General features: G+C 37.3%; 1 protein-coding gene and 1 pseudogene across 1 annotated transcript; one reads left to right on the forward strand and one right to left on the reverse strand.

Annotated features, from left to right (window-relative positions):
* Positions 1-19: 19 nt before the first annotated feature.
* On the reverse strand, positions 20-6,647 carry LOC113062804 (proteoglycan 4-like). Its single transcript, XM_026232797.1, has 8 exons — positions 6,482-6,647; positions 2,338-4,818; positions 2,064-2,147; positions 1,740-1,876; positions 1,481-1,634; positions 1,275-1,376; positions 829-954; positions 20-460 (listed from the first exon to the last, which is right to left on the reverse strand). The coding sequence occupies exons 1-8, from the start codon at positions 6,543-6,545 to the stop codon at positions 342-344; spliced, it is 3,267 nt and encodes a 1,088-aa protein (XP_026088582.1). The 5' UTR covers positions 6,546-6,647; the 3' UTR covers positions 20-341.
* A 1,552-nt stretch (positions 6,648-8,199) lies between these two features.
* Positions 8,200-12,223, forward strand: LOC113062670 (protein-associating with the carboxyl-terminal domain of ezrin-like; annotated as a pseudogene).
* Positions 12,224-12,769: the final 546 nt, after the last annotated feature.

Here is a 12,769-nt window from a genome sequence, read left to right on the forward strand (position 1 = left end):
ATTTTTTTTTTTTTTCAGCAGTTCTGAAGCAACACATTCTGAATGAATGGCTCCAGAAGAACACAGCCATACCTTTGTTCTACTTTAAGACTTCAGTCAATGTATTATAATTTTTGCTTGTTCATTTAATGCTCTGAGCAATCCATCAATGATATTTTAATGATTTTACATCTGTACAATAAAATGTTTCAAAGGAAGTCTTTGTTTGTCCCTAATTCCATCTCCAATGATGCAGCATTACTAAGGTTGTTTTGCACTGCACCTAAGACAAGTGCATCACTAGAAATATAAATTTAATATAAATATAAACACATATGGTATGAGGGAAAGAGACAAAGGACTCAGTTTTTCTGGGTTTCTGGGCATTTAAAGAAGCTGGTTGCAGAGTTTTCCTTTGGACCTGTAGCAGGTTTGAGGATCACTGGTCTTTCTCCTTCCATTTTGATGCTGTAATAATTGTCTGTGAAAGACAGGAACAGAAATTGAGAGCGTTTTAGTTTATTAAAACAAACTATAAAAAAAAAAATTGTAGTAAATATAAATATTAGATGAAAAACTTAAATTAGAAAAATTGCCTTGGCAACTTAACCCCCCGCCCCCCACACACAATATATATATAAGATAAAAGCTATTAAAAATATTAATCAGTAGTACTATAAAAGTATATAAGTAATACTAAAATACTGGCTGAGAGATATATTAGTCAGGCTTTCAGTTGTCCTTCATGACAAATTAAGCTGCGTTCTGACATAAATCTCCACCCTGGTTGAGAAGTTCAGTGCTGGGACAGAATCCAGTACCAGCTTTAATGAATGACATAACACTCACTTTGAGTGAATACATAATACTTGTATCCCTCTTTCACCCTTGAGGGTACAGACACAGCTGAGGTCACCATGGTCGGAAATCCCCTCCAGGTCTTTGAGATATTGATCACTTGACCCAGAGCTGCAGCTGGGAAAAGAAAATATCCTAAAATGAATCAAAATGCTCAGAGCTGTGTTTCAGTTAAAAGTTAAGGTCATTTATCTGGTCTGTTAGGCCTCACATGGAACAAAATTTCCTGTTTGAAGTCTTGGTGAAACATCTGATCCAGGAAGTACTTTACATGGTATTTTCACTTTTACACGTTTGCACATATACTTGTCTACACACAACTTTCCCTTCTCCCTTCACATCTAATTTTTATAATTTTGTCATTTAAACATGATAAAAATTAAATTCTGTGTTGTTTGAAATGGTATTAATTTCTAATCAAATTTGTAATTCTTTACCAGCTTGTCGTCTGGCTCTCGTCCTCACTGTCAGCATAGGAATTCTTGTCTTTGTCCCACAATTTGGAGTAATCTGATATGTGTACTTTTGCGCCATCCCACCTGCAGAAATCAATTAGAAAATCAACACTTGACACACCTAATAAAAACAAGAAACCAAAGTGTGCTTACAGAATGTACATATACCTTTTTCTTTTGATTCTTACCTCTTTTGAAGAAGATTACAGACTCTTTTCTGCTTCTGTACTTAGGTATAGGTAAAGCAGCTGTGATATGACCAATCTGTCCAAAGTCTGTGCTGATGGGTTTGGGAAAGCCAGAATCCATCACAGCATTCTCAAACTTCCAGTAGTTCTTTCCCTATGAAATAGGTGCAAACGGAACATCTCAGCTGTCACTGAGCATTTAATTTGACACCACTTCTGTTCTAATTTTCTAGAGTGTTTTATCCTAATGATTATCAACCTTGAAGAAGTAGGTTTTGCCCTGGCAGTTGCAGCTGGTGTAAACCGTGTCGATGGGAGATGGAATTCCCCACACACTTGTAATTAACTGAGGTGGATCAGGATTTCTATGTTTGTCCAGTGTCCAAAAATAATGTCCTATAGAGAAGAAACCAAAAGTGGCATTTCTTTCACACTTAACATTTGGTTTCACAGTTCCCTACACTTTGGAACTTTTTTTTCTTCAAAATTGTAATCTTTGTAAAATGGAAAAGATAAATGCTTTTTGAACCAAAAACAAATAGTGTAACTATAAAGCGAGTATGTTGTTCCACCTGGTCCTGACCTCTGAACACCACAATGGTACCATTTCTGAGAGTTGTCAAACCACTGATTGGACGACCACTGCAGAGGTTAGTGTCATAATCATCTGTAAAAGGAAATTTAAAAAATTAAGAAACAAAGTAATACAGTTATCCAAAACTTTCTTTAAAAAAAAATCATAATTGAAATATTCATTCTAGCATGAATGTGTCAACACAGTTTTCAAATGGGAAGCTAGAAGGCTCTTGGTGCAAACAAAATTTGCCACAATGAATATCAAACATGAAAAATCTTACCAGCTTGATAATCTTTAATACTATCTGTTTTGCCATTCTTGTCTGAGGTAGCATTAAGAGGTTTTTCTGCTGGTCTGATTGTAGCAATGCCACTAGGATCATTGTGAGTGTCCTTTTGTTCAGATTTGTCATTCTTCTCCATACTAGGTCGAGTAGGATTTTTTGTTGGTTTCACTGGAACAGGAGAGGATGGTGTCTTATTTGGAGCAGGGGTAGATCTAAGGACCTTGACAGATGAGAGTTCCTTTGGGTTTTCATTCTGTGCCTTGGTAGTCGTTTCAGTGACAGAATATTCTGCTGGTACTGTGCTAGTAGGATCTTCTCTTGATGCTGTGCTAGGACCTTCATTTTGTACTGTCACTGAAGGACATTTGGTTGGCGCTGTGCTAGTAGGACCTTCGGTTGGCACTGTGCTTCTAGGACCTTCTTTTGGTGCTGTGCTAGTATGACCTTCTCTTACCAATGTGCTTGCATGACCTTCTGTTGGTGCTGTGCTAGTCAGACCTTCTGTTGGCACTGTCCCTGAAGTTCCTTCGGTTGGCGCTGTGCTAGTAGGGCCTTCTGTTGGCACTGTGCTTGCAGGACCTTCTGTTGGTGCTGTGTTAGTAAGACCTTCTGTCAGCACTGTGCTTGCAGAACCTTTTGTTGGTACTGAGCTAGTAGGACCTTCTGTTGGTGCTGTGCTAGTAGGACCTTCTGTCGGCACTGTGCTTGCAGGACCTTCTGTTGGCACTGTGCTTGCAGGATCTTCTGTTGGTGCTGTGCTAGTAGGACCTTCATTTGGCACTGTCTCTGAAGGACCTTTGGTTGTCCCTGTGCTAGTAGGACCTTCTGTTGGCACTGTGCTTTCAGGACCTTCTGTTGGTGCTGTGCTAGTATGACCTTCTCTTAGCAATGTGCTTGCAGGACCTTCTGTTGGTGCTGTGCTAGTAGGACCTTCTGTTGGCACTGTCCCTGAAGTTCCTTCGGTTGGCGCTGTGCTAGTAGGGCCTTCTGTTGGCACTGTGCTTGCAGAACCTTCTGTTGGTACTGTGCTAGTAGGACCTTCTGTTAGTGCTGTGCTAGTAGGACCTTCTGTTGGCATTGTGCTTGAAGGACCTTTGGTTGGCCCTGTGCTAGTAGGACCTTCTGTTGGCACTGTGCTTTCAGGACCTTCTGTTGGTGCTGTGCTAGTAGGACCTTCTGTTGGCACTGTGCTTGCAGGACCTTCTGTTGGTGCTATGCTAGTAGGACCTTCTGTGCTAGTAGGACCTTCTGTTAGCACTGTGCTTGCAGGACCTTCTGTTGGTGCTATGCTAGAAGGACCTTCTGTTGGCACTGTGCTTGCAGGATCTTCTGTTGGTGCTATGCTAGTAGGACCTTCTGTGCTAGTAGGACCTTCTGTTAGCACTGTGCTTGCAGGACCTTCTGTTGGTGCTATGCTAGAAGGACCTTCTGTTGGCACTGTGCTTGCAGGATCTTCTGTTGGTGCTATGCTAGTAGGACCTTCTGTGCTAGTAGGACCTTCTGTTAGCACTGTGCTTGCAGGACCTTCTGTTGGTGCTATGCTAGAAGGACCTTCTGTTGGCACTGTGCTTGCAGGATCTTCTGTTGGTGCTATGCTAGTAGGACCTTCTGTGCTAGTAGGACCTTCTGTTAGCACTGTGCTTGCAGGACCTTCTGTTGGTGCTATGCTAGAAGGACCTTCTGTTAGCACTGTGCTTGCAGGACCTTCTGTTGGTGCTGTGCTAGTAGGACCTCCTGTTAGCACTGTGCTTGCAGGACCTTCCATTGGATCTATGCTAGAAGGACCTTCTGTTGGCAATGTGCTTGCAGGACCTTCTGTGCTTGCAGGATCTTCTGTTGGCATTGTGCTTACAGGACCTTCTGTTGGTGCTATGCTAGTAGAACCTTCGGTTGGCACTGTGCTTGTAGGACCTTCTGTGCTTGCAGGATCTTCTGTTGGCGCTGTGCTTGCAGGACCTTCTGTTGATGCTGTGCTAGTATGACCTTCTGTTGGCACTTTCCCTGAAAGACCTTCTGTTGGTGCTGTGCTAGTAGGACCTTCTGTTGGCACTGTGCTAGTAGGACCTCCTGTTAACGCTGTGCTTGCAAGACCTTCTGTTGGTGCTATGCTAGTAGGACCTTCTGTTGGCATTGTCTCTGAAGTACCTTTGGTTGGCCCTTTGCTAGTAGGACCTTCTGTTGGCACTGTGCTTGCAGGCCCTTTTGTGCTTGCAGGACCTTCTGTTGGTGCTGTGCTTGCAGGAACTTCTGTTGGTGCTGTGCTAGTACGAACTTCTGTTGACACTATCCCTGAAGGACCTTGTGTTGGCACTGTACTTGCAGGACCTTCTGTTGGTGCAGTGGTAGTAGGACCTTCTTTTGCCACTGTGCTTGCAGGACCTTCTGTTAGTGCTGTGCTAGTCAGACCTTCTGTTGGTGCTACGCTTGATGGACCTTCTTTTGGATTCTCATCAGCAGGGAGCATGGTGCTTGCATCTGGAGAGGACAAAACTATTACAATTATGGTCGACATGCACATTAAAAATCGTTTTTGTGAACAAATGTTGCTTTTTGTGGAATTTTGAGTATAAACAGTATAAAAAAATGTGTCTGCTGTATAGTCATCTGCTTTTTCAATTGTCATTACCAAATGTCAATGTAAACTATTTTATTAGTGACAAAGAGAAACACTCATCTCCAATCCCTTCATCATTGTTCATCTCCTCATTGGAGTTTTCTACCAAAAAAAGACCTCACAACTAAACTTTAAGAATACTGTTACTACAAAATCAACAGTTGCATGAAGCAAAAGATCAATACACTTGTATTAGTTAATTATTTGTGACAAAGCTACAGTACTTATACCTGTAGACTTTTTATTCTTTATGTTTAGGCATAAGTTATCGGTCCTTTGAGCTGTGGTGGCAGTGTTTCTTGGTTTTAAGGTAGTATCTGTGACAATCACAGAGATATAAGAGTAAAATCAGGGAAAAATTAGAAGCATGCAAGTCAAGTCACCTTTATTTATATAGCAAAGCTTTACAGTGTTAAACAAATGGATGGATGCATCTGTAATTCCAAATTTCTGTTGTTAATTATTTGAATTAATAAATATATATTACCATTGAAATGTATGGGGTCAGTAAGATACATTTTTTAAAGAAACTAATACTTTTATTCTCCAAAGATTAATTAAATTGATTAAAAGTGAGAGTAAAGATTTAAGAGATTACAATTATAAACACCGTTCTTTTGAACTTTAGTCATTGGAAATTTTTGAAAAAAAAAAGAAAGAAAAAAAGCACAACTAAGCAGCAAAAACATAATAATAGTAAGAAATGTTTCTTGAGCATGAAATATTATGATATATAGCTTATAAGTGATGACTGTCAGTTTGTGTGCATATGACAGGATTTTTCAGAAAAAATTATACAAGACATAGTCAACCAGATGATGAATATTATAAACAGCAATTATTATATGATGCAATCACACTTGTAGCAATATTTGTTAGTTCTGTATGTTGATTCAGGGTTGAATCAACAAATCAACACTGAAGACTAAAGTAATGGCTGTTGAAAATTCAGCTTTGCCATCACAGAAATAAATACAATTTTTAAAATGTTACATTTATTAAAAAAGAAAACAGCGATTTTAAATTAGAATAGTATTTCATAATGTTAAAGCATTTACTGTATTTTTGATCAGATACATCAAATACATGCAAATAAATGCAGCCATGGTGAGCATTAGTGACTTTGAAAACTTTAAATCTTCCCTACCCCTAATTTTTATATTTCTGTATAGTAATATGTATACAGTTTATATATTTTTGTTATCAGTCCTTTTGCAAATAATATACAATTAGTATCAGTTGTTGCAAATCTATTTACAACCAATCTATTTAAGTATTATTTGACTCAGATATGCTGCAGTTTGATTAGCTTCTACACACACGTACTCCTTATAGTTTACAGTCAAGCACATGCTCTCATAATCAGTGCAGCACTATCACTATCGCAATGACAAAGATTGCCTCTACGAAAAGGCTCCCCGCATCATATAGATAGATAGATGTAATGATGTTATACAATACAAAATCAAAATAAACTTTATTCCAAACATTTGACTGGCAGAGTTGATAGATACCCTGACTTACTTTGATCTGAAGAGCTTGTGGAGGCATATGCAAATAGCAGCACTAAGGACAAATATGTAGCCATCTCGGCTGCTCAATGTTGGAATCACCTAAGAGAGCCTGTTTCTTCAACTGCATTGATCTTCACGTTTATATAGAGACAGGGTGCGTTGGTTTTCCCCTGTCTGTCCAATTGTACAGTCAGTGATGAATTAGTAATCGTCTCATTTTTCAAGGGTGCGGTGATCCACATGGACAAACAGACTTTTACAAAGTTCGCTGGGTGACATCACAGACTATTCCCATTAAAATGTTCCAGATGGGGGAAAAAGGTTGGACATAAAAATATGACATTATAAACAGGTGAGAAAGATTGGAGTGTACTTTTTACCCTTTGCTGGACCGGATCTGTCTGGCAATAAATATCAAAACAGAAATTAACCAGAAAATTATAAAAATGGAAGAATAAATAACAAAACTTTTGACGACTCTTAGAGACTAGTTATTAATTATTAGTTTGAAGGGTAATACTTTACAATAAGGTTTATTAGTTAACATCAATTACATAAACTAAGCATGAACAATATTTCTACAGCATTTATTATTTTAGTTAATGTTAACTTCTGCATTTACTAATGCATTATTAAAATCAAAAGTTGTACTTGTTAACATTAGTTGATGCAGTGTGAATTAACATGAACTAACAATAAACTGTATTTTCATTTACAATCATTAACAAAGATTAATAAATACTGTAATAAATGTAGTGTTCATTGTTTGTTCATGTTAGTTAAAACATTAATGTTTTAATTAAATAAACTTTAATTAATAAATAAAAATTAATTAATTTATGTTCCTGTGGCTCAAGTGGTAGCGCATTGCGTTTGCGGCACAAGGTTGTGGGTTCGATTCCCAACCAGGGAACACATGTTAGGTAAAAACTGTTATACTGAATGCACTATAAGTCGCTTTGGATAAAAGCATCTGCTAAATGCATAAATTAACAAATGGAACGTTATTTTAAAGTGTTACCGTTTGCCGTTATTAATAAACATTATTTCTTTTTACATTTAAATATTTTCCTGTGTGTGTGTGTATATATATATATATATAGTGTTATTTATATTGCACGGATACTTTTATTTTATTAGAATTTTTTTCTTAACTTATCTTTATATTTATTATTATTTATTATTATTATTATTTTATTATAAATAATTATAATTAATAATAATTTATTTATTTTTCAGGAGACACTGTTTTCCAAATGAATGTTGTTCAGTGCTTTGACGCAATGTATTTTGTTTAAAGCACTATATAAATAAAGGTGATTGATTGATTATTATTATTAGTAGTATTATTATTATTATAAAAAATAATAATATAGTACTATTACTTATACTACTACCACTTATTAATACGTTTATAAGTAGTTCAATAAAAACCACCAAGAAATAGCTCTTGTACAGTTTGGTCAACCAACCACCACACCACCGACGGGAAAACCACTGACAATGTACCGGTGGATACGAGTCAGCTAAACCTATACAGTGGACTTTAAACACCTTCATATGCAGGCGCCTGGTACAAAAACTTGTTTAGAAATGAATCAAATTGAGTAAAATGCTGAGCTAAATCACAGGCTTGAAAGATATATTCCCTTTTTAAGCGTTACCCCTTTAGAACAAGATGGTTTCGTCCAAATCCATAACAGGAAGAACCGGTGTTTATCGTTTGCGAACAGGAAGTTGTGCGTCGTTCCGTAGTCGATGCAGTCTGTCAAATCGACTGATTTGTTGTAGAGCCCATGAATTTGAAGTGTTTTTTCGCAGCTCAGAGACTTGGTCGAAGTTAACGGAAAGCAGACGCTGCTATTTTTTTGTTGTTGCAATAATGGTGTCTGCTGGATAGGAAAACTTAGGTTTTCTTAGGCAATTCGCTTCCTGCGAGGTGACACAGGCATACAGGTACAGCTGTCCTGCAAGGAATAGATCAGAACACTTAATAAACTCTTCTCCTGAATACCGAGTAACAGTTAACAAGCGAACCAAATCAGTCTATGACGTTAAAAGCTTGTCCAGTGTGTTTCTTGATACTGTATAAATATGCTCTGCCCAGAATCCCTAAAATGACACGTTGACTGAAAAAGATGAATGTCATTGTAACCTGCCAGTCAACACTGCGACCACTTAGTCTGAATATTATTTTCAGATTGTTCTCAAAAACCAGGTTAGAGCGTTGAATACATATTGTAAATAACATTATCCTGCCTTTTGACATCTCGCATGCTGTTTATCATTGCATGTCCACGAATACTCAGTTACCCAAATGTAAAAGGTTATTGTATTGCCTTGATTTTGACAGTCTGTCGTCACACTACTCCAGTATATCAATTAAAAGCTTGTGAAGCCAAAATCTGTTTGTTATAAACAATTCTGTTATTATCAGCATACATATCAAGGATATATTTATGTGCACTTTTTTTGTAGTACAGGTATTCATTAATTTTTTTTTAAGGACCGCGTGATAGGCAGACGATACCACCTCATTGTAAGGATGGGTGCTGAGAGCAGTGCGCTGCCAAGCTGTGTGCTGGAAGAGCCGTTGCTGACACTGCCGTCTGGTCTTACCATGTACTCTGCCCTCCTCCGGGATGGCAAGCCTGCCTCAGTCTTTGTGCATAAGCAAGACAATGAGGATAAAGTCAGTAAAGCTGCCAAGGTAAATGTAAACAGCTGCTATGTAACCTCACCAATGACATACATTATCTGTCAAAAGTTTGGACACCTTACTCACACATTTTTTTAAATTAATATTTTCCACATCTTAGAATAATAGTAGTCACTTAATACAAATTATACATCTTCCTTTACAGCATCTGAAGACATTAAGGCATCCATGTCTTCTTCACTTCCTGTCATGCTCAGTGCAGGATGGAGGCATACATTTAGTGACAGAACCAGTTCAACCATTAAAACGGCTGCTAGACAATCTCACTCCAGAGGAGATCTGTGCAGGCCTCTATGACCTGTTGCAGGCACTAGTCTTTCTGCATGACAGGGTAAGATGCATTTTATTATTATATTATGAATAAATATATATTAAAATATTTATTACGTTTTTAATTTTTTTTAGACACTTTAACTAAATATTTTATCTTTCTCTCATCTCTTAGGGTAAATCAAGTCACAACAATGTGTGCATATCCTCAGTGTTTGTCAGTGAAGATGGCCATTGGAAACTCGGGGGGATGGAAACTGTCTGCAAGTTTTCAGAGGCAACACCAGAGGTGACATCCGTAACTACTTAAGTTCTTGTTTCAAAAGATAAAAGGAAATTTAATGAAATTGAATGGCATGGCTCTGGTTACAATTGGTTAAATACCTTTAATAACAAATATAGGCAGTACTGTAACACTTTGTATGTGTGACTTCCTCTCCAGTTTCTCAGAAGTATCCAGAATGTTAGGGAAAACAGTGCCATTCCTCCTGAGGAGAAGGTAGGGACCATATTTGTATTTATATTATAAAGAAATAAAAACATTGACTCTGCAAGGATGTATTGACAGTAATATAGTTATGATGTTAAAAGATTTCTATTTCAAGTAAATGCTATTCTTTAAAATTTTCTACTTATCGAAGTATCAGAGAAAAACAAATTTACAAAAAAAACAACTGTTTTGTAATAGCAAGAATAATACAATAATAATAATACTTATACACCAAATCAACATATTAGAATAAAAATTCAACTTTGTCGTTTTAGGAATAAATTCCATTTTCTAAAATATTAAAATAGAAAACAGCTGTTTTTAAATTGAATAATATTTTACAATATTACGTTTTTTTTACTGCGTTTAAAATAAATGCAGCCCTGGTGAACATAAGAGACTTCTTTCAAAATAATTTTAAAAAATCCTTCCAACCCCAAATATTTGAATGGTAGAATATGTAATCCTATTCCGATTTGTTCCCAGAATTTACAAGGCCTGGGACAAATTAAAAACTGACAACAGTCCTGATTGTTATGACTCAGCATTATAATAATGCTTTTTTAATAATCTATTTGTAGCTTGAAGGATTCCGAACTCTTCCCGACAATCATGCCCACTCCCGAGACGCCTTTTCATTCGGGGTAATCGTGGAGGCACTTCTTCCACTTCTGACCGGACATGGTTAGTAACACTCTTAATTCAACAGACGCATGTAAAGCAGGCTGAGCATGTCTAAGGTTCATCCTGCTGTGGCAGTTTCTAAGCCTTTACTGTATAGACATTGTGACATAATTGTTAATGGACTGACAAAACTATTTTACATGCGGGGTACAAGTTTTTAATTCAGGGCAGGTTATGATGACTTAATGTTCAATAAACAAAATGATCGACAGGAGCACTGTAATGGTGATGCAACCTTTTGGCTTCTATGTTTTGTTTTTTTGGAGCAGGGCCTCACTAAAAACATGCTCTGTTGTTTTTGTGCTATCTTTTTTTTCTTATTTAGTCTCACTCACTAAATTGTGGTGTTTTTCCATTCCCTCTTTCATGCATGTTTTTATTTATCTTTCCATGTCTGTCCCCCATTTTTGTAACCTCCATGTGCTCCTCCGCCCAAATGTACTTTCTGACTCAGTCTCAGATGATTTGTTGGAGAGTCTAAAGAACATGCTGCAGGCCAGCCTCTTGACCCCTGACCCCATGTCTCGCCCATCTCTCAGCAGTTTGCTGACTCACAAGTTCTTCAGGTTCGCTCTGATTCAATTCTGATCAATCGGGGTCTTTTGAATCCATTTAAATGTTAATGTCGCCTGTATTTGACGTAAGATTACTATATGATAATTAAATGATTTAAATACCTAAACATTGCCATATTTAATTCTTATAGAAATGACTTCTAGATATCATGAATTTTATTGAAGAGTTTGACCCTGAAAAATGAGGAGGAGAAGAATGAATTCTTCAAGTAAGCTTCCCTTTCAAAGGCATGATTGTATTACTCTAAAAGGGTGAAGTGTTGTGCTTTGGATAACTAAGTGCGTTTCTGCAGGTTTCTCTTGGACCGGGGTTCAGAACTCCCAGAGGAGGTTAATAGCTACACGTCTGGCTCCTAAATTGCTCAATTCTTTGGTGTTTGCGGAGCCCATGGCTGTCAAAAGCTTTCTTCCTCACCTCTTACGGCCTAAGCAAGGCAGGAAACCTTTAGGAGATGCTTTTTGTACACTTGTTTAGTTGCATTAGTCTTAGTTATGAAGTTGACCGTCTGTTTTTTGATGTACAGACTCGAGTGTGAGCACCGGTGAGGAGTGTCTTCTCTCTTTGTCTTTGTATCGGAGATACGTGGTTCCTCAGCTCCTTAAGCTCTAGAAGGTGAATGAGGAGCACGTCAGGATTGTGCTTCTCTCCCCATTCACATCTATGCTGAGTTCTTTCCTCACGAAGAACTGAAAAATCAGATTCTTCCTCAGGTACTGTGGAAATGTATGTGTTTATCAGTAGCTTAATGAAACTGAATTCTTCGAAAATGAGTAGTTCAGGATGTTTTTAAGTTGATACTGGGATTGTTTCAGTTTTTTCCCACACTTTATCTCTCAGGTTTTGCTGGGAATGAGAGATACGAATGACTCACTCGTCGCAATGACACTACAGAGTTGGCTGTGCTTTGTCCTCGTTGCTGGGTGCCCAAGTGGTTGTTGGTGGGAGAGGACAAAGTCTTTAAACGGACTACGCCAAACTTCACCAAGTCCACAGAGGGTTCACCCAGAGAGTAAGACACGTCTGTTGAGGCACTTTTATAATGAGAAGGAGTCTAGTCTAATTCTCTGCTTATTTTACTAAACAAGTTGATCAGCCCAATTCATTTCTGTTTTGATTCATCTGATACGTATTTGTCCCATTTCTAAACATTTATGCTGCTGAAGTTATTATGTTATTATATTTACCTTATATTGAATGTAAATGTTATGTTTTACAATACATTTAATTATTATTATTTTTTTTTACAATCTCTCAAGACTGGTTGGAATAAGATAAAGTAAATATCAAATATCCTTCAGCCAGATTTATCAGTAAAGGTCTTCTTAATGGCTAATGTATTTAAAAATGAATTAAGATATGAAGTATGAACATATGGATGGTACTAATATTGCTTTGAGGCCACTGGAGGATGCTGCTGCATCAGTTTATATGTCATAGATATTTCTTTTCTAGCAGTGCATTCAGTTCCTCTTTTAGGGAAAGAAAAGAAATATATACTAATGTATATAATATAAACATTTTAAAACATTTGCACTGATTAAACTCAAATAAGTATTTCA

This window comes from Carassius auratus, chromosome 45 (assembly GCF_003368295.1).
Source record: "Carassius auratus strain Wakin chromosome 45, ASM336829v1, whole genome shotgun sequence".
NCBI classification, from domain to species: Eukaryota; Metazoa; Chordata; class Actinopteri; order Cypriniformes; family Cyprinidae; genus Carassius; species Carassius auratus.